General features: G+C 35.0%; 1 protein-coding gene across 2 annotated transcripts in view; it reads left to right on the top strand.

Moving 5' to 3' along the window:
- The window catches only part of LOC131050913 (uncharacterized), a 51,880-nt gene extending 28,390 nt beyond the window's left edge, over window positions 1–23,490 (top strand). For both annotated transcript variants that reach the window (XM_057985229.2, XM_057985228.2), the window contains exons 4-5: window positions 21,742–22,011; window positions 22,148–23,490. In XM_057985229.2, the coding sequence (XP_057841212.2) occupies window positions 21,742–22,011; window positions 22,148–23,357 (1,480 nt within the window). In that variant the 3' untranslated portion in view covers window positions 23,358–23,490. The remainder of the gene's footprint in view (window positions 1–21,741; window positions 22,012–22,147) is intronic.
- The last annotated feature ends 459 nt before the right edge of the window (window positions 23,491–23,949 follow it).

Genomic DNA, 23,949 nt, shown 5'->3' with positions numbered 1-23,949 from the left:
GCAGATGTGTAAAGGGGTGATACTTATCTGCCAGTTGTGCAATGAATCTTTGGATGGATTGTAGCCGTTCTTGTAATGTCCTTAGCTAACTAATGTTCTTTGGAGGTGGCATGTCCATGATTGCTTTGACCTTTGCTGGGTTGACCTCAATACCTTTTCTTGAGACAATGTATCCTAGAAGCTTCCTTGAGGTTACTCCAAAGACACATTTATTTGGGTTGAGTCGAACATGATATTGTTCCAGTCTATCAAATATTTTATCTAATATGTCGAGATAACCTTTTCTGGTGAGTGATTTTGCTAGTAAGTCATCAACATAATCTTCCATCATGGTATGCGTCATGTCATGGAAGATGGTGGTCATTTCTTGTTGATAGGTTGCTCCTGCATTCTTTAGATAGAAAGGCATTACATTCCAGCAGTATGTACCCCATGGACATGTGAAGGCTATCTTATGTTGATCCTCTGGCGCGATCTTTATCTGATTGTATCCTGAAAAGCCATCCATGAGTGAAAGCATGGCATGTCCTACTGTTAGGTCTACTATGATGTCGATGTTTGGTAGGGGGAAGTCATCATTAGGACATGCCTTATTCAGATCTCTGAAGTTAGTACAAATACAGATGCCCCCATTTGGCTTGTCGACAGGCACAATATTGGATATCCAATCTGCATAATCAATTGGTCTAATAAAACCAACATCTAGGAGTTTCTTGAGTTCTGCTTTGACTAGTACTGCAATCTGAGGATGCATCTTACGAAGCTTTTGCTTGACAGGTTTGGCTCCTTTTGCTACGGCGAGGTGATGCATGACTAAATCAGGATCAAGCCCAGGCATGTCTGCATATGACCATGCAAAGTTGATTTGTCACTTTTGAAAGAACTCTACAAATTTAGGCTATTCCTCTAGAGTTAGAAGAGATGTCAGGTGTATGTGGTGAGGAGTTTTAGGAGTCCCCATGTTGTATTCTTTTGTTTCCTTGATAAGAATCATTGATCGTTCCCATTGTGTGCTACAGGGAAGGATGTCAAACCTTTCATCCTCAGGCGCCTCATAGAGGTTTTCACCATTGGATATGCTCTTTCTTTTTACTTTTGTTGAATCAAACAGTGCCACGGTGTGGTTTTCACTGGAAGATCCATGTTTTATTGTTATATTTTGCAGCTGAAAGGTTTGGCATCCACCCCAAAGTATGCCGCGCTATTAAGTTCAATGGCAAATCCAACTTTGTGATCCCCACTTGGTATGTTATCCCGTAGTTCCAAAAAGTCAATGATTGCCTCATCGTTTTGGAAAAGGTCAAGACATGGGGGATTAGGTTGGTTCCATTCGATGAGTTCAGGATGGATAATGGGCATTACTTCATCGATTAGGTTAAGTTCGTTAGATGTGTTAGTGAGGGTTAAGACAGTGTGCTGAAGGTCGTTGATGGTACTCTCCCTATCAGAATCAGGCATAGGATGTGACGTAGGGTCTGTGGAAGAAGTTTCTAGCTCAAGAACCCAAGAGGTCTTTATTTGTGCTTCTCTGTAAACAGGGATGTCTTTGCAAGGTGGAGGTAGTGATGTGTCTTCCTTATTTGAAGTATTAAGCTGGATGGAATCAAATTGCCATTCATGTGAGTCGGTCTCTGAATCACTTTCTAGTATCCGATTACTATACTATACTATACTGGGATGTCCTTTGTGTTAAACAATGCCGGTGTGATTGGTTGATGTACCTTTGTAGATGAAATGATCGAAGCTACAGGAAGGATGATAGGGATCAATGAATCCGATACAGGGAGTATTGGTAGTGTTGACTCTGCTGCTTCTGTTGGAATTTCCAATGTTGTTGATACTATTGGGAATTCTGATATAGTGGCTGCTGCTAATGGTGCTTTTATTGTTGCTGCTGATGGGGTTGCTAGTTTGATTGGTGGAATGATTGGTGTTGTGGGTATTTTTATTGGTGCTATGGGTATAGTGCATACTGCTAGTGGGATTATGGGTTTTGCAGGTAGGATTATTGGTGTTGTTGGTATTTGGATTGGCGTACTTGGTACTACTGATGCTACTGATGGGATTGTGGGTACTGTAAATATAAAGAATTGATTTGATATGAACAGTTTTATATGAGACTAATCTTGATATGAGACTGATATGAGATTGATACAAAGATGCGATATGATATTGCCCCCCTCAGGAGATCCTTTGTGCACTAAAGGCATGAATGATCTCTTGAAAGAAGAAGAAAGCTATTTGAAAGATAGAAGAGTGAATAGTTGATGACATGCATGGGTTTGACAAGATTGATTAGAATTATATTAAGTCTGGTTTCAGGAATGACACTGCCTGTATAAGACAAAGATGATCAAAGCGTCTGGTTTTAGGAAAGATATATCCTGTATAAGACAAAAATGATCAAAGCGTCTGGTTTCAGGAAAGATACATCTTGTATAAGACAAAGATGAGCAAAGTGTCTGGTTTCAGGAAAGATACATCCTGTATAAGACAAAAGTGATCAAAGCGTCTGGTTTCAGGAAAGATACATCCTATATAAGACTTGATCATAATGTCAGGTTTCAAGAAAGATACATCCTGTATAAGACAAAAGTGATTAAAGCGTCTGGTTTCAGGAAAGATACATCCTGTATAAGACTTGATCATAATGTCTGGTTTCAAGAAAGATGCATCCTGTATAAGACATGAGAGTTGGAAGAATGGTGAATATATGAAAGTGAAGAAATATTCCATGATGATGTGACAGATATGCATGTGATGGATACAAGATGAATGTGACTAGATGATGATGATGATGAGATGTACCTTGAAAATGAGATGTATGATATGAGATGTTTATTGAAAATGAGATGTTAGAATGTCATACTGATAAAGATAAGGTTAACTAGAACAAAATCCAGTAGTCATACTGATCTATGTCATTTTTTTGTTTTTTTTGTTTGATGATTGATAAAAATGTCTGGTTTCAAAGAGTGAGTACCCCGTATAAGACCGATCTGTCTGGTTTCGAGTGTACCCATCCCTGTATAAGACATTTTGATGTCGATAGATTTTGAGTGATGAATTGATTAACACGACATATAATTAGTTTGATCACAGACTTTGAGAGTCTTCTTGTTGCTGAATTGATGGATGAGCCATGCATTCATGCTTTGATTTTCAATTTTGATTTGATTTTGTCTATTTTTTTATTTTGATTTTTGGATATTTCAATTTTTTGGAGTTTTTTGGATTAGAAGAAAGATGTATTTGGTTTCCCCAATGTATAGAAATATAAGGAATGGATGAATGAACCATTGAGGAGGATCCCCTTGATTATTTAAGATTCCCTTAGATTAGGGATCTTCAGCATTTGTGCCTCCTCCAATTGCCTCTTGAAAATCGTTGAGGTTTTCGTCCTCCTCTTTTTTTGATCTCTAGTTGTCTAGTTTTGGATTTGCTGTGAGCCATTTTGTTCACAAGTTTTTGTTGAAGTTGGGTGAAAATGATGATGAGTTGTTGATGAAATGAAAGATTTATGGTTGGTGTGGTGTGTTATATATGGATCTCTAGCACTTAAAGGTGGATGTGACCAAAATTCTTTCTTTGAATTGCTTGTTTGTGTTTTGATAAGATTTGATGTGATAAGGTTTAGAGAAATCTGAGATGTGTTATAGACTTAACTACCTAGTAATGAGAGGATTCACTCATAAACTAGTTTTAACTTGCGTAGATATGTCTCTTAGGATGAGCTTATCCTAGATGTAGAAACAACTTAAAAGTGATTTGTTGTGTTTGATTTCAAGCAATATCCAAAAGAGAATTTAGGACAAGAACCTCTAATGTTTTGAGAGTTGAAATGAAGTGATGATGTGAAGGTGAGAAATGGATGAAATGTTTAACTTCAATAAAAGCTTTGTGTCACAAATGGAACAAATTCTACCTCTTCTCTTTCGAGCGTTGGTGGCATTTCTTGAGCTACGTTGTATGTGATACAAATGTCTTAGAAGAAGTTGGGATTAATCTTGCCTCCTTGGTTTTTGTGATAACTCAAAGCTCTATATTGCATAAAAGCTCTGCGGTTCAATGACTCTAGATCAAATTAGTTTGATTTACCTTGAAGGTATAGACACATGCGATGTAGAAAAGTTCTATGAGAGACAAAGATTCATCTATTTAGATAGAAGAATTTCCTCCTTTTGATCAAAGCCTTCGAGCTCAATGGTCTTGTTTTCAAGTTGATGTTTTGATGAAGATTCTTCTTTCTCAAGATGTGAAGAATGGTCATAAAGTTTGATACTTTTTTCTTTTTTTTTGATCTTTTTGGTTGTTTTGAAAAATGTTTGGTTGGATGAATACTTGTTTTGATTTTTTGATTTTATGATGTTTCTTTGACAAGAAAACAAAGCAAGTACACAAACACAAGAATGTTGCCTCAAAAGGCACAAATAAGTATGGGTCTAGATCAACCCAATCCTTGAACTTTTATATGACCCTTTCCTTTAAGTGTATTTTAGGTGTTTTCTTTCTAAAGCTTGAAGTCGGCTCAATTTGCACTTGGTCTTTGACTAAAATGAAAACATTTCAAACACTTTGTATCCTTAAGGTCAAATGGCTAGTTGTGATAAATTTAGCCCACATCTTGATATTTCTTCGACTTTGGTACTACATACCTTATGAATCCCGCCGTGGTAGGTAAGGATGTGATATACTAAGTCTTGTGCGAGTATAACAAATAGATGATCCCTATGATGGGGGAGTCACCACTTTTATCAAGCCACAAGTGACTTTTCAAAAAGCTATGCTTCTACTCAAGGAAATATGTATGGTGAGTATCTTGGGAGCAAAACCATCTATGGTCTTGCACTGAATTATATCACAAATATCTTCAATCAATAGAACGGATGGGCTACTACTTAAAGGTGTTTAGTCATGTTTGATGTTTTTGGACATAAGTTCATTCTGCAGTGACTCACTTAAGAGCCTTGTAACTTGTGGTGGGGCCCATTTGTCCTTTCAACAAGTTACACTGTAGGAACAGCTATACCCAAGGCTACAACTTTCACTCTCACCTGATTTCTATAGCGGCTTGAAGGATTTACCCTGCGAGGTCGTTCCCAAGAGTGATGTGTCTCTTGGCAGGCCTCTCTTAAAAAGATAAAAATTTGAGTGTTACTAACACTTTTCTCTTGCACCTAGGACAACAAAAGCCAAGGGAGAGGATAGTGTGTGTTAGAAGTAGGACCACTCGACCAACTCTTTTTGTACAAGTGTGCCAATCACAAAAAGCACTTTGTTCTCTTTAACTTGTCATTGCAATGATTTTCTATCTAATTGGAAATGTTACTCCAACAACCATGATGTTCTTTTTAACTTCAAAGGCAATATGTTTAATTAAACTAGAACTTTTGAAATCCTGGTCAACTAAAATTGAAACACATATGCATGAAGTAAATCGTTTTTGCAAAATGAGACAAGTTGATTGTTCTTTTTACTTGTACCAAAAATTGAAGTGTTGATTGTGAGTTTTTCTTAAGTTTGATGCAATAAAATGAGATTTGTCTTGTCTTGTTTTAAGAACCAAAATAAAGTGTATCCTAACGTGCAATGAAAACAAATTTGAAGTTGTTGTTCTTTTTACCTTGCAATAAAGAAAGATGAATTTTCTTTTAAGCACCAAAAACAAGTTTGAGGTTCATTTTATGCACTCCAAAATAAAATGTGAGGTTTATTTTAATTTGTACAAGAAGGGAGAGTGGATTTTTTTTTAACCAACTTTTGTTGAAAGAAAGTAAAAAAAGAAACTTAAAGCCTCTAAACTAACTCCTTCCCTTGCACAAAAAATATTAGAACCTGCACACAGTCAGTGATCAAATGTTAGTGTGGGCTTACACAAGCCTAAATTCTGATCTTGGTTACAAATTCTACAATCCTGATCTTGAAATGCCCTGAAATTTGACTAAGTCTGAAATTTGGAGGATCTTCCAAAAACTAGATTTTGCATTACAACTTCTAGAGGTCTGAAACCCCTTTCAAGCATCTTGACAATATATATGGAATATAACTTAAAGTATAAGAATCTTTCTTATACTTAAATGTTATATTCCATATATATTCTACCTTCCACAAACCTAAGAAAAATAATTTTATCGATTACAAGACCTTTTTTACAACGTTCTGTTACAATAGTGCTAGTCTATGTAAAAACAGAAGCGCTACTTTAACACAAAAGTGCTAAAATGACTACAAAAGCGCTAAAAGAAAATATTTCTACAACAATACAAAAGCGCTAATATAAATACAAAAGCGCTAATTAATGAACAAAAGTGCCAAACTACTGGCAAAAGCACTAATTCTTTGACAATAGCGCTATTGTAAGAACAAAAGTGCTAAAAGACAAAAAAATAATAGCGCTCAAACATGACAAAAGTGCCAAAGCGCGACCTGTGTGTCAAGCTAAACAGTCAAACAAGTTAGTTTTGTTAAAAAAAATATTGTTGGGTGTTGGATTCACGTCAAGTTCACCAAATGATGCTCTGCAAAATACCCAAAGGTTAGACTGGAACCTGTAGTCGTATAACACACAAAAACACACAAGAAATCGTTAGTGTTATTCAACCAAGAACTAATCTAAGAAAACATATCAAAAGAGATATTAGAAACATGCTAAAATAATTAACTAGGGAAACCAGTATAATGAGGCATCTCCAAATGTCTTCTAGCATGCTCTTAGTTCCTTCTCCTTTGTTCCTCTCCTCTCCAAGTTCCAAATTAGTGTAGCTTTCAACAACTTTTTGCACTATGGATGCTTATGGATGTTCAAGATTGTAGATGATTACAAACTATGCTATGCAAGTATGAATAAAAGCTAATATTAGATGCTATGATGCTAAAATGATTTATTTTAGGCCAAAATAATAATATATTAGTGATTTATGCTAAATGCTCTCTAAAATTCTCTATAACTTAGATGCATACAAGTTTTTAGGATGCTTGAGGCTTGAGGATTTGGAAATGAGGAATGTGAGCTCTATTTATAGGAAAAATAGAGCAATGGATGGTTGAGATTGAGTAATCTCAACAAGGGTCAAGATTGAATGATATTCAATCCATTTGAGGGCTTTCAACCCAATCCTAGGATGACAAGAGTCAACATGAGAGGGGTTGAGAGGAGAAGAAAGAAGCATTAAATGCTTGACATGATCTAAGGGTTAACTTGGGAGTTAAGGTCAATGGTTGGGTTAAGTGAATAAATTCTTTATTCAAAGAATAAATCTTTTATCCAATGGATAAATTCTTGTGCAAAGGTAAAAGGGATACCCATGGTCAAAGCAATAAATGTTTGAGGATACACATGAGTGCAAGTTGAATTAACCATAAATGGTTATGTAAGATCCATAAATGGTCATGTAAGAGCCATTAGTGGTTTGGAAGACTTTGAAGGTTAAATTGTTGAACACACAAAGCAATAAATGATTTTCAAAGACTTTGAGGTCTTTGAGAAGTGACTCCAAGTTGCTTAGGAATGTGACAATAATTAGGGGATGGATTAGGTTAATTAGGAAGGGCTTAGAAGAATCTAGAAGGGGGTTAGGATTGCAAGTGGGTTTGGTGGGTGAGGGAAAATAGGTTTTTTAATTAAAATAAAATTCATTTATTTCAATAAATAAGTGCAAGTTGCATTTGTAGGAAAATGCAAGTGGGGGGGAATAAATGATTTAAATAAATGTTTTATTTAATTTATTTAAAAGAGGAAAAGGGTTAAATGAAATAAATAGGATTTATTCATTTAATTGATTGTGAGTTTGGTTAAATGAATTAATTAAAATAAATTGAATAATTTATTTAGTTAATAGGAGAATATTTTGAAGATGAATTAATTAAATATTAATTTAATTAACTGATGGCTAGTGGATTTTTAATCAAATAAATAGCAAATATTCATTTAATTAATCTGGACATATTTATGTGACTACATCAAGTATGATGTGTTTTGGGTACTCAGAGTGATAAGCCAAGCAAGCGATAATATAAGAAAATCGTCATCACCTGAAGATCCTGCAACAGCCTGATCGTGGGAACGACTTTCATGAGGGCAGATAAATTGCTGTAAAAACAATAGGTACATATTTTAGTTAATGACACAAAAGAGAATAAAATATAAACCATTTTTGAACTTTTGTTATAATTAAAGCTTTCATTACTGCTTACTTGCAAGTTTTCTGTTGTCCAAAGCAATAATTCCACCCTCTCACGTATCTCATCAGTAATAGGATGCACGACTGCCAAAGCAACAATCACTTTTCTAATTTTTCTAAGAGGCATTTTAAAGAATTTCATAAGGTGTGTGGAATCTTCAAGGTCATCATCGCTTAACCCTAATGATTCCACTTCCCTAGAAAGGTGCTCAGGTACTGCAACTCCCTTTCCCTTTCCCCGAACATCCGTCTGTGTCAAGAATATCATTAACAATTACAAAATTAGTATAAATCACTAAAAAAAAGAACATAATAATGTAACAGTTTGCTTCTATCTAATTTGTACAATTACAATGAGGTTTACCTACTCGGTAGAAGTGTCGCAAGCTACATCCCTCTCTGCGATATGTGATGGATCCATGTCACCCCATGACAAAGAAAAAATATAAAAAACGTTAGCGAAATTAAACCAATAGACTTAGCAAAAAAAATTCATAATAAAATGGTATATCGGATTCATTAATTGGAGGTTGGTTAATTTAAATGGTATATAGTACGTGCCACCCCCATGATACGAACTTTGTTTGTATCTATACGATTCAAACTGTAATTGATTAGAAGCTCTTCGCCTGCACTTATTGATTTTATCGCACATACAAATACATGATTTCCCTCGCGTGCCTCAAATATGCAATTGGGTTGTTTATTAGTTGACCCAGGTCACGTACTATTTATAAAACCTGCAATATTCCCTGTTGCTTTTGGCCGACCATCAATGTATACAACCACTCATTTACTTTGATCATTATCTTTCTGTTGTATATAATTTGCTGATAGTGCATACCTATGCATACTTTTTTTATATTTAACAATCTGCATCCAATTATTGTAATTGTAACAAGGTCCAACAAACTCCACCAATTCAACAACTCTATTGTAATAGACCTTTACGCCGTCCATGGAAAATAAGCCTAAACCATGTAACGATGAAGGTGCTATGCGATATATCCTATCGTTAACACAAAAATTGATGTTTATTGGAGGAATTTCCTTGGGCACCCATTGTTTCTATAGATGTTTGTACCTCAGTGGTACCTCAATGCTGCCTTTGGTCTCATCATCATAAGAACATGACCCCCCTTGAGCAAGGAAAAATTTCATGCGTTTATTGAATTTTCTTCTAATCTTTTGACCTCTTGTTGATCTCCCTATTGTAGACCTACTACATGTGTCACTTTCATTTTCTGTTCCTGCATTTTCCTCACTCCACGAAGATAGATCTAACAAATACCTATTTGGGGGTACCCGCACTCCATGAAATGAGAGAGTTAATTGGTAATGAGAGAGAACTTTTGCAAATGAGGGTAATGTTGATGAAGAAGTCAGCCCTAAAGTTGATTTTGGGATTAAAATTGGAATAAGTCCAACTGGGGCCTCAAGTGCTGATAACTGTATTAGATTTGCTGCTAATGTCAAGGTTTGAATAGCTGTGGAAGTTTGTTTTCCAAGTAATTTTTTAAAAATAAACTGTTTCTATAGGATGTATTGACTAGTTATACCTGTCCATCCATGAGACTGTGCAGGATCCTCGTCAAAGGGGTTCAAGGTCCTATACAATGTAATTCAATTATCTTATGTTAGCTAAAACTTACATAGTACACAACATGAACAACATGAACTTTGTAGACAAAAAGAGTATTAAATAATAAAAAGATGTTGTCATCAAAATCATTGCAAATTTTTTAATTCCTTACCTTTACTTTATGTAGACTATGTAGGATCCTCAACTAAATGGTTGATGATGTCTGTAGTCAATGACCTATTTCCACCAAGGTGGACACCATCACACAAGGACTATACCTAAAATCAACACCATCAATTGAGAATCATAAGCATTAATACATTTGTAAGTTGATAAACAATAAATACATACGTATCATAAGCATCAATTGCATCACATGATGTGTCATCATATATATAATTGAGCATCACAATTAGCATCACATATGTGTCATCATAAACATGTAATCCATCACATATGTATCATAAATCACCATGCATCACATAGGTAATAAACAATCCACATTCTATAAATAAACACAAAGTTCAAAAAATGTCACATGCATCATCATAAACATGTAATCCATCACATATGTATTTTAAATCAACATCCATCACATAGCTAATAAACAATCCAATTTCCATAAATAAACACAGTTTAAAAAATGTCACATAAATAGTCACTCTCCCTATCTCCATCTCCATATTAAAAGGTGCATCATGAATTAATTATGTAATGGCATTAGAATTCAAAACATAATGAATTAATTATGTAATGGCATTAGAATTCAAAACATAATGAATTAATTATGTAAAAAAATTCTATCAAGAAATCAATATTAAATAGATAATATACATCAAGGTCATCATCATCATCATCATCATCATCATCATCATCACCATCAACATCTTCACCATCATCATCACCACCAGCACCATTAGCATCAGCATCAGCATCAGCATCAGCATCAACATCAACATTAGCATCATCATCATCATCATCATCATCCTCATCCTCATCCTCATCCTCATCATCCTCCTCATCATCCTCATCCTCATCATCATCATCATCATCATCATCATCATCATCATCATCATCATCATCATCTTCTTCTTCTTCTTCTTGTTCTTGTTCTTCTTCATCATCATTGAGAAACTGTCGATCGTGATTATCATCCACTTCATCTTCTACTTCTTCGGTATCTTCTTCTTCCATCACATTATAATTTATCGGCCTTCCTCTTGGATCATGTCTAACAACAAATGACCAACCCAGTTTATGTGGAACCTCTGAGTAAAATACTTGCTCACATTGTCTTGGAAGAACATAGGGCTCATCCCCAACTAGTTCAAATGACCTTGTATTTAGCATTGTAAAACCATTATCATGTTCAATAACAGTTCTATCAGGATCATTTTTATTCAATCGTAGCATGTACCATTTGATGACGAACAAAACTAATTTGAAGGAATTAAAGTCACACTCAAGTATATTATCCAAAATGTCATAGTATCGATTTTGAGACTGTTGAGGATGTATGTCATTTCTCTATGAAATATTTGTCACCTCAAAGATTGCAGTGATGCTAGAATCATAAGTTTTCTACATGTCATCCAAATTTTTTATGCAAAATTTATGACCATTGCAACACATAGCGTTGTGGTGTTTGACCTGCGATATGTCAGACATGTAAAATTTATTGCATTGTGAGTTGATAAACATATGGGTGATTAATAAATTTATACATACCTGTTTATCTCTTAAACCATATGCTAAATCAATTTCCCTTTGCGTAACATTGGAATCTCCATTACGATGAGCTTCTTTAACCAATGAAGCCACACTTTCCCATGTTAATGTGCATTCAGAATGTTGACAATGCTTAATCCATACCATCATCCAATCAATATTATTTGCAATATACAAATGTAGTGCATCCCAATCTCGACCAACTGTACAAAAAATAAATAGACATCTTACAATCGATTTATTTTGAAGATTAAGAACTAATTAACTACAATAACATCTTATAATTACCTCTCACTTTTCTCAGTCTACCTTTCCCCGTCAAGTACTCCCCTTCGAATTTGTTAATGGGGTTGGGATCCCAAATGCAATCCACGTGGATCTTTGCTGCAAACTTAGGAAGATATTCAGAAATGTACACAATAGTATGGTATACCATATATCCCTCCACCATAGAACCCTCAGGATGTGCTCTTTGTCGAACCAAAGCCTTCAAAAATTTCAAGTGCCTCTCAATCATCCACATTTACCTAGTGTGTACAGGTCCACACAATTCAATCTCCTCAAGTTGGTGTATGAGGTAGTGTTCTTGTGCATTGAGAAAAGCTGGAGGTAGACACTTTTGCATTTCACACATTAAATGAGGAATTTTTCTCTTCCAATATTTTATATCGTCTTTATGGATTACATGACAACCACCTACAAGATATTCAAGATGCAAAAAAATATATTACTTAACAAGTAAAACAAATAGCAAATATAATATCTATACAACAAACTGAACAAATATCACTACTTACCTCATGTGTTTTCCAAGATCATATATGACTTGCTTGACATTATTGTCGAAGTCGTCTGGGAGAGATAGAGGTAGAACGTACTACAACAATTATAAAATTATCTTTTCATTTTTTTGTAACATAATACAATGAAAAGTACACGTACGTGCACTACTTAAATACATACTAAAAACACAAGAACATGAATTCCCTTAATGAAGGTTTGCCAATCATGTGTTTTCATCCCTGGCTCAAATTCACTTTTCTTTGATATGAGATTGTTTATGTTCGCAACAAATCCTGTGGGAAATCAAATTTTTCATATGACTTATTTTATAGCATTGCTTTACTGGTCCGTTAATAACCAAGGAAGCTCACTTATATTAATCTGGTCTCCATGGCTATTTGATTGAATGACATTTATCATTGCATGATAGGAATTCTGAATGTTACTACATATTTTGACAATTTTTTCTTTGTCACGCCTTCCATCCAAGATTTTCCATACTGTCTCTATTATATTCTTTCCAATATGCATACTATCAAACAAATGAACAATTTGTAACTACTCGTAGTAGGGAAACCTACTAAATTGTCGGGGATAACTTTTTAGTCGCTTAGGAAGGTGGTCATTTATGCCTTCACGATCTTCATGATCATCAATCACATCATCAGTAAACAAAACAAAATAGAAAAGATGTTTTATGACAAACCAATAGATGGAATGGCATTACCTTGATGATTAATTCTATTATATTCCAACTTCCATAGGTGAGGTGTCATTCTTCGTGGCTTTGATGTATTCTCTTCTTTCCCATTGAAAATATGTTTTTCAGTATTTCGATACTTATGTTTTTTGTGGAGAAAGTGCCTATACTCATTAAACACCTGCTTTCCTAAAATTTTTGAATGACGAGATTTCGTCTGTGGAACACAAATAGGACATGCAAATTTTCCCTTTGTTTGAAGACCTACAAGATAATGTATAATTGGATTAAATATGATAATTTTTTGAATTATAATGTTCATGCACAACTTAAACACTATAACATACCACAAAAATGTGTTAGCCCTGGGGCATCGTGTATTGTCCATAGAAGCATCGCATGGAATTGAAATTGTCTTTGTCTTATTGGTCTAGAGACGTCATACATAGTGACACCATTCCATAACTCCAGCAACTCGTCGATAAGAGGCTCGATATATACATTTATATCTTTAACTTGGTACTTACCTAATCGAATGAACAAAAACATTACATAATTATTATGACCATTTTACTACAATATTTATAATTAAATTTAGATGACTATATTTAAATGATAAAATACTTGGAACAATCATTGCCAACATTATGTGCTCCCTCTTTATTGACATTCATGGAGGAATGTTATTGTTGATAACAAAAATAGGCCACTCTGAGTAAATAGATCTCATCTCTCCAAATGGATTGACATCGTCCGCTGCCAATGAAAGCCTGAGATTACGAGGTTCTTCTTTAAAGTGTGGCCACTTTTCCTCTATGTTCATAAATGCTGAACCATCCGCAGGCATTTGAATAATCTCATCTCGACTTCTATTGCGTGCATGGTAATCCATAAATTGTGCCAAGCTAGTGCACTTGAATAATCGTTGCATATGTGAAATAATGAGAATATAGCGAAGAACCTTGCGAGGAACCCTTTTTGTTATTTGATCTGTTCGATATCTACTTATATGACATTCAAGGCACTCAGTTCAAAATTCATGTTGTTTGTGATATATAATATGATCATTGGGACAAGCATCTATTGCTTGATACTCCATTCCAATATCTTTCATAACAACAGATAATTCTCGGTATGAGCGAGGTAGAATATTTGATGGTGGTAAGAAAAACTCACCTATCAATCTACAACAAAAAAATATAATTTGTTAATATAAAGAATATTAATGGTACAACATGATTCATAGTTTATTATGACATATATGACATACCTTAACATATGTGACATTGTTATGTTGGATAAACCATTCATAACCTTCAAGTTCACCAACAACAATACAGTGAAGAGAAGAGTTGTATGTGAGCCTTCGTAAAGGGCCTCAAATGCCTTCTCAAGTAGAGGGACATCATCAACAACATCAAGGTCATCTTCATCATCATGATCAGCTGTGCAAGTACTAAATGTGTAATGGATCAATGTATTTGTACCATAATCTTCGATTGTGTTTTCTGGCTCATGATTGTCATCTTCCATGGGATCATTATCTTCAGCTTCGATATTCACACCTCCATGTTCATCCACTTTGAAAACCATATTCTCTCGGTTGTGTTGATCCATACCATGTGCTCCGGGCTGCTCGACCTATATAAAATTGATAAACATAAATAAACCATGACCATGATCTCATCATCACGTGATTTATTACGTATATAAATTGTTAAAACGATATAATGAAAAACTTACCAATGGATGATAATTATGTCCACCTTCAATGTGACCATGCAACCTACAATGTTTCTTCATTATTTTGATTAGAAGTCTTCTAGTATTTAACCCCTTACAAATTTTGCACGAACAATAACATTTTCCATCACCTTTTCTTTTCAAGTTAGACCACAATCTAGCAATTGTCTCCTTCTTTTCTTGTTCGTTGATATTGTCTGACATGGTCTTTCTTCACAGGCAAGAAAATTGGGCTATAGAACTAGTTATATAGAAGTTGAAATGTTAGTTATGAAATCACGTTTCAGTATAATATACCAAATTAAATTACTTTAAAATAGAAATTATCATTATTGAACCAAAACCATTTAACTCTTCTTTTTCATCTCAAAGCATATCTAATGGCTTTGTGGTATGCAATCCTTGTATAATATATTAAGTTGACTATTGTCTAATTGGGGTAATTCATGAGTGTCTAATGTGAATTCAGTATCCTTAACATTGGAGAGACCTTATCTGACTTGCCTAATCAATGTGGTTGCTGTCTTAATATGAAATACTGAGTTCTACCCTTGCCTCTACATCAAATTTCACACATCATGTTTCTTCAACAAAACACACTAATATGAATTGACCCAACACCATGAGTATAGGGTCAAGTATCATGGAAACTAATCATAATACGTGAAGACGGGGTTCACACATAAGTGTTGGCTCTCAACAATGCCACACTTCCAAAATTATCAATCTCAAGACTTGTCCTATTGGGTGAGTACTCATTGATGGCCACAAGGCCAAATCAATGTATGTAGGCTTTGAACTCCTAACTCTAGGCTAGGAGGACCCTACAGAAGGTCTATGAACACTCACTTGGTATTACAATAGAAAGAGCCTTCCTGTAGAACTTTGTTTGCAACGCACACATCAATATTGGTAATAATTGTTATGGTGGATGGTCTATTAGGACGATAAATAAAATGCTTATTCTTTTTCCACCCTTTGAAACTACAACAAGGTATTTGACTTGGCAGGGTCCCGACACATCGCTTCAACAACAAACATTAGGCAATTCAACCCTTTTCCTTCTCAATGCATTTTTTTTTGTCTTTCACTGGTTTTCTTAGTCTGATACATAGGGATATCAGACCTTTCATGGCATCATCACACGTGCCTTTCAATATGTAGTCCTTTCATATTTTAGGTGCCTACACACTATGTTGTTGTTAAATATTGATGTAGTCTTAAGACATCTCATGACTCCATTACATGTCCACACTTGGGTTTACAAACACAACTCTGTCAAAACAAAAATAATATCAGTAGTAAAACTATGACTATGACAATCAATACCGTTAGGACAGTCATAGAAATTTAATCTATTTCATTTGGTTTTGATCGACAAACCCTTCCGAAGGTTGCATAGGGTCCCCTCACCCCTCTCTCTATCATCAACCACTTCAAAATACCAATCACTTGGTCTTCCCACCAAATTATTCCCTGATATGATACATAGCATGCAAAAAGGTCTATCATCAAGCATGATATGATACATAGCATGAAAAAATGCACATAAAACCCCAATTTCATTAAGAAAAACTCTTGGATGGCATGCCAAAGGCCTATTTATTCCCATCCAAGTGTGTTGCAACCTCAAACCACCATAAACTAACTTTCCAACCATATTTTTAAGAAGTTTCTACAAGAAATGCAAAAGTTGTCATGGCAATATGACAACTTTTTTCCCAATGGACCTCAAACTTTCACAACTAGGAGTCTATTTGTTGTTAGAATGCGATCTATGACTAAGTATTAGAGGATCTTACTAACTTGGGTATCATGCTTTTATGTGTCTCTGACATAACTCCTAGTAACTATATAAGGATCTTACTAGTCCTAGATCTATGTCGTGTCTTTTTGATATGGTTCCTAGTGAGAATATATGAATCTTACTTGTTCTAAATGTCATAACTTTGTGTTTTGCATGCTTCATGTGTATTACCAATGTTACTCAGATTACTCACTTTGTATTTCCCTTTTATCTCAATATTGTAGATTGACAATATCATAAGTCTTGGGAGCTACCCCCTTTCCAAACTTGTAGACATCTTGAATCTTCAATATCTTGGTGAAAGAATATTTGGTTTCTCCATATTTTTCAAAGAGTAAATGAGCATAATTTCATAATCTTGCTAAGAGGGGGCTAAATATTGCATCATAAGTTGTATCTCTTTAAAAATTTACACTAAGTTTGGACTCAATTTAAGTGGTTGTGCCTTATTTATGCCTAATTGTACTTAGGTTTGACAATGTTTCCATAAATTTGGTTCATTCCCTTATTCATGATGTTCCTCATGGCTCATTTTTATAGGACTAGGGTCTTGGGAACCCTTATTCAGGGAAATTGGACCTAAAATTTGAAAGATGAATGTTGGATTCACAAATAGTAGGAATTTCCTCTCCAAATTTGGACTTTTGCAAAATTTCAATTTGAAAAGGTGCAAGGACCATCCATATAAGGTCCATCTTGAAAATTAAACGATAATACCATCCATGCATATTAAATGATATAGTCAAGTAATAAAGAAGGAAAACCATTTCCTGAAGTTGTCAAATGATTTTAAAGATGCACAATAGTCCACTAAAAGCAATTCACTAAAAAAGAAAACAAAGTATGCTACAAGATAGTGGGTAAGATGCAAGGAATGAAGTTAAATAGACAAAGAAAAACCATGAATACTACCAAGTCAAAAGGAGTAGCTATGACCTCTTAGGTGTTTTTTCACTTGCATAGATTAGACTTCTTAAGGATAGAAACACATGTAGATAGTAGTATGAATTCTTTTTGACGATTTTTGAAGTAGTTGAAGGAATGGCTTATTTTAGTTATATCTAACCCTGGAAGGCAATTTCAACTCAAAGTAAGGAATAAAACCATATGTCCTATAAGTTTGGGAAGCTAATTGAATAGTTGGATAAGGTAGAGCATGACTATAGGGTAGTCTTGAGACTCTTTTAACTCAATTAGGATATGTACCAAGTATCTAGGAGCTTACAAAGCCAATTCAACCATATTTCAAGTGAAAATGCAACAAAAGGAGTAAAAGCTTTGAATACACCTCAAAAACCACTCCAGTGGCCAAGTAGGTGGAAATAGTCTTTTCCAACAATTTTTTTCTTCATAGATGCAACCCTATATTCTCTTTATTATTTGAGATGAGAAATACATTGTTGGCGGTTCCGTTATTACCCAGTCCAGTATCGATCTGATCTTGATATTGTCATAAAAGGACGGACTATCCTAAGTGCTTGATACTGTCACAAAAACCTAGTGTTGCAGCAGTTAATCTTCCTTTGACCTTTGGGTGGTTGGGAGGGTAAAGACCCATGGTGGTATATGTTAAGTGGTTCTTGTAAGAGTATCCGAAAGTACATTGGTTTTTGGATATCTAGTACATTTTGTGAGTTGAGTACCATGGGGGATTAGAAGACCTAGTTGAAGGAGGATTTGTGTGAATAAGGGTTGAGGGTGTTGATGGTGATTGAATGTTGGAGAGTTGGATTGTGACTTAGACATGTTTATTTGTCCTATTTGAGTGTGATTCAATGGTTGGGTGAGGGTTGGTGAGTATGGGTGTGTTTTGGGGTATTGAATCGTTTTGAGTAACTTGTGGCCTTGTGAGGGGTCTTGTGAGAGTAAGTGAAGGGTTGACACCTAATTGAATAGGTGAGTTGGGAGAAATATCTCCCTTGTTGGTTGAGTTTATTGGATTCTCTACATCAACATGCCTTTTCGCTATCAATCCATTCAAACTTCCACCCAAAGATTCAATCTTATCAAAGTTCAAAATAAATTTCCTTGTTGTCCTTACTATCTTGCATCAACTTTCATATCACTAGGTAGTCTTTTGCTTAGAACTATCATCTTTCATGGTAGGATACCATCTTAGTCCCTTGAGTTAAGTTAGCTTACCTTTAGAATTTATCATTTCCTAATCAAGTTGTTCAAGGGGAAAATGTCACTAATCAAGTTGAAATGCCAATTTCTCAATTTGCCTAAGCTAAAAGGTTAAAATAAATTGCAAAAGATAGAACAAGGCTATGAGAAAATGAATCATCAGTATTACCTAAATCCACATTATCAACAAAATCTAGAAATAACCTTGTATGTAAATAATTTATCATGCCACAATTGCCAATTCTAACATGAAAATGAGACCAAGGAAAGCTCTAGAACAACTAGTACTATTCATTCACATGTTCCTTATTAACCTCAATCACCACGAAAGATGCACAAATTGATTATAACAAAGAAGATGTTTCATAAATGTAAATATTAATTCAGGACTAAGGAAAATGAAAGAAATAAAAGAATACCAAGCAATCAAAAAAGACTACCAATACCGTTGCAAACTATGAACTTCATTTCCATTAATTCTTCAAAAGATACTAGCAAAGCACAAGTATTCAATCTACAACCTATTGTTGAATGTCTTTTGAAAGAAAACACACTAATGAGTGTTACTAAACTTGGACCTTAAATAATCAATTATTAGACCCTCAAAATGAATTTTGAAATTACATTTATAGGGAAACTTTTTCCTCAAAATAAGAGATTAAATTCCACCCAAAACCTTATCAAACTAAGAGGTACAATCAACACACAAGATACTAGCCTATAACTGAATTAAGAACTATATGTTGACTCATGAAAATGAAATATAAGTCAGAAGGAACTTAGAATATGGAGTCAAAGAAGCATGGAGAACAAGAAAAAGAGGATCTATCTAGGCCCCCACCCCCAAGACGACTCCTCCAAAATTTCAAACTTAGGTGCACAAACAACAAGATGAAGAACAAAGGCCAAAGTAGGTTGTAACTACCATGAACCCGTCCATCCAAAGTGATGAGAATCTAGATGTTCCCGAGTGGCTACAATTCAACTTTGAAAGGATAAAGAAGAGAGTATTGAAGAAAGTAAGTTTGCAAAAGATGATCGTTGAGGTTGAGGCCGCAAGGAAGCCAAAGAAGGCATTGAATTTGTATGCCACCTAAAACTATGCAAAAGGAGAGATAGTTGCCAATACCCTAAAATAGAGAAGATTTAGTAAAAACTTGCAATACCCTAAACTAGGGTAACCCGAGACAGTAAGAAAATGGTTTGGGGGTCATATAGACTAGCTTTATACCATATGTTAATTACAAAGTGATAAGTTGTGTGGTTGGAGATTTTCAGTCCACCCCTTCTAGGTTAGGATTGTGCTGAACCGAACACAATTGTATCTCCCTAGGGCTTCTGGGTCGGGTGTGTTAGGCTGGCTGGCAAGAGAAAGAAAGGCTTGCCCGAACAACACTGAATGAAGGTTGCAAATCACTTGAATAATATTCATTCCCATTGTTTTCTTGCGCGTTGGTTTGATCTCCATTGATTCAGCAGCCAGAGGCAGACACCGCCCTATATATTAGCTTGTACAATAGTGATCAATCAACACGTATACGAGAGGAAGGGATTGCTGCGACAAAATTGAATGCTCACTCCTCAATCACAGTTCTATGGTTTTACGAGGAGTGGATTCCTACAGGGTATTACGCATTTAGGGAACCACACCTTTGACTAGGAGCCATCCGGCCTGAGATTGGATAATCAATATGAATACAAGATTGACCAATTTGCATTAAAAACTAGGGCAATTAACCACCACATGTCTCGTTTCCTAACATCTTTTGCATAAAAAAGGATTCTCTCATACTCCAAGAGTTGCTTCCACAATCAGTCAATATCCCACAAGAATGCAGGCATAGCTAGCATGTATAAAAGCAAGCAAAAGTTGTAGAATATCTTGAATGGTATATTTTTTGCAACATGAAATTAAGGTGAAGAATCTACCTCCTGCGCAGGATTGCAAACAATGCACAAATGCCTTCGACGTGGGTTTGATCTTGTTGGGGGTTGAAGTCGCCACGGACACCTATGCGGGATTGCAATGCAGAAATGAATTGCCCTCTTTTTTTTTTTTTAAGTAATGGCCGTTGTCGTCAGAATTACGACGAACTCAAGCACTTTTTTGAAAAAAAGAAAATTTTCATTGCTAATGCCTTCTTCATCGAAACCAAATGGTAAATTGTCGTCGGAATTATGACGAATTTGAGCATTTGTAAAAAAAAAAAATTCAAATTTGATCACAATATACTTTCTCCATCGGAAACCTCAATCGGAAATCTAGTCCAAATGTATTAGTGGGCAGTTGCGAATATTTAATTTTGTATGCCTTGAGATCGTATTATGAGTCCTCCCTAAATCAAGGAGTATGTTGGTAACTAATGAGAATCGGCCAGTTTGCATGTGTTTTTTAAAATTTGTTAAACAGCTTTCGTTAGCATGTTTTTCCCTTTTTTCTTCATCTATCTTTCCCATTAAAAGAAATGATACCTTTTTCAATGACGTTTATTTGACTACTTCGATCTACATGAAAGCCTTCAATCAACAATTTCTCTTTGCATGGCTTCCTTGAGTCATATGATTCTTATTTTAACAACATGCAGTAGTTTGTACTAACATGCAACTACCCTACACATTTAACTAGGTGATTACTCAGAGATGCATATTTTTTCAACCTTGCAGCTTTTTGAAAAGCATGTAACAGCCTCATTTTTTATCTGTGATTCTATTCCTCCATTCAATTCTTTTTTCTCACTGCAATTGCTTCTTACTCACACAACCTGGTGCCCACAATCTTCTTGCTCTTCAGCAACCTGCTCTGATCTCTTTCAGATCTCAAGCTTCTGCAATCTTCAATTCTTCTCAATCTTCTACTTTGATATCATTTTGTAGATTTAAAATTACAATAAAAAACAGAAATTGAATTTTTAACATAATATTATCTTTTATTTATTCAAATTTTATTTACTTTAATATAGAAACAATATTGTAACTTCTAAAATAACAATTCACTGCATCACAAATAAAGAGACATCTAAACTAAAAACACATTTTACAAACTGGCTGATTCGCATCAGTTACCAACAGTTGAAATTTGTTTGTTGCACAGAAAACACCGTCATCTGTTGCAGATGTTCTTCAAGAACGGGCTAACCATGCTTAACAAAATGGGAGAAATCCATGTTACACACAAAGAAAAAGATCCTTATGACAAGTGGAAGCTAGTGGAGCAAGCAGAAAATTGTGGTTTGATTCTAAAAGAATCGGTGAACTTTGACAAGGCAGATTATCCTGGCTACACTAATAGAAGAGGAGCTGGACCCAACATTGGTGAGACTTTCTTCTTGGGAGAGTGTCGGACTTACATGTTCGTCCTAAGGTAAAATTATTCCCATGTCAAGCTCGGTATTTTTTCTTTTGGTTTGCATGCAATTGCTACTGTGTGTTTTCCCTCATATACAGAATCTCTCCTTTGGCATCCCCAGCTTTAATGGCCAAATGCATTCTGCTTACAGGGAATTCATGACCTCGCCTACTATGTTGCCCAAAATTTCTTCACAAAGTCATCCAAAGAGCCTTAAAGCAGCTATTTTGGAGCTTGAAACTGAAAGGCAAAACAGAAAGGCAGCTGAAACTGAGAAAACAAATTTGGAGTTTTCATTTAATGAGTTGAGGACAGTTGCAGATAAAGCATTAAAGGAAAGAGATAAATTTAGAAGGCAAAAAGATGAAGCATTGCGAGGAAAGGCAAATATTACCAAACAATTAGCTGAAGCTTTAAGATTGAAAGAACATGCTACTAAGCAAAAAGATGTGACTATTTTGGAGCTTGAATTTGAGAGGAAAGCCAGAGAGGATGCTGAATCTGATGGCTCTCTTTACCACTACAAAGCGTTAGAATATGAGTTGGAGTTGGAACGCGATAAAATGAATCAACTAGGAAGACAAAGAGATGACGCTCTTTATCAAAAAGAAGCAGCCTGCAGGGAAAAAGAAAAGCTTGCCAGACAGCTAGATGAGGCCATGAGATTAAAAGAGGAAGCAACTAATGAAAAAGAAAGGATTTTGAGGGAACACAATTACCTTACCAACCAAGAAGCAAAAGTGAACAGACAATTACTAGCTGAAGCTTTGAGATTGAAGGAAGATGCAGTTAAGAAAAGAGATGAGAGTTTTTTGGAGCTTGAATTTGAAAGAAAAGCCAGAAAGAATGCTGAATCTGCAAATGCAAATATTGAGGCTTCTTTAAACTACTACAAAGTGTCAGTATATGACTGGGAACTCAAGGAAATGAATAAATTGGTGAAACAAAGAGATGATGCTCTTTATCAAAAAGAAGCAGCCTGCAGGGAAAAAGAAAAGCTTGCCAGACAGCTAGATGAGGCCATGAGATTAAAAGAGGAAGCAACTAATGAAAAAGAAAGGATTTTGAGGGAACACAATTACCTTACCAACCAAGAAGCAAAAGTGAAAAGACAATTACTAGCTGAAGTTTTGAGATTGAAGGAAGATGCAGTTAAGATGAAGGATGATGCTCTTTATCACAAAGAAGTAGCCCACAGGAAGAAAGAGAAGAATTCCAAGCAGCTAAATGAGCCCTTGCTATTAAAAGAGGAAGCAACCATTGAAAAAGAAAGGATTTTGAGCGAACCCAATGATCTTGCAAACCAAAAGGAAGAAATTACTTGTTGGAGTATTTTTGCATATTGTTGCTTTCGACGTTAAAATTATTTCTTCAATGTAAATATAGTCCTGAGAAATAAGCCTAAAAGAATTAGTAGTTCTCGTAGTGAAGACTATACACAGTGCAGCTTGTGTTTATGAATCTTATAATTATTAAGTTGATTATTTCATGTTATTTTTCCAATGACACAATATTAGTTTAAGATGACTGTCAGATTTCTAAGTTTTGTCTCAACTGTAGTGATCTTAGTGTTATGCTTTCAAATCAATTCTTCACAGTATTAAAAAGGTTCTACCATGTATTTCAATTCTCTGTTGATTTTCTTTATCTTTGCACTCGTTGACAAGGCAAGCTTCTAGTCAAATTGCATTCAGAGCAATAAGTTCGAAAAGCATAGGCAACTTTTTTTTATTGGAAATTGTTCATGGTGGCTATGCAAATGCTTATAAGGGGACTAAAAAACAGTTAAATACTAAGATTATTTCTAAGATCAAGAAGACCTAGTTATATATCACTGAACTCTAATTTACTTGTGACTACTATTACTCAAATTTGTACTGAATATTTCTCAAACTAAAAACAAAATCCAATGCAAAGGGGCAATATAACTTCATAGAAAAGAAAGTGAATCAT

The sequence above is a fragment of the Cryptomeria japonica genome, chromosome 10 (genome assembly GCF_030272615.1).
Source record: "Cryptomeria japonica chromosome 10, Sugi_1.0, whole genome shotgun sequence".
Classification (NCBI taxonomy): domain Eukaryota; kingdom Viridiplantae; phylum Streptophyta; class Pinopsida; order Cupressales; family Cupressaceae; genus Cryptomeria; species Cryptomeria japonica.
The sequence above is the reverse complement of the archived record's forward strand: the minus strand, read 5'-3'. Positions and strand labels throughout refer to the sequence as shown.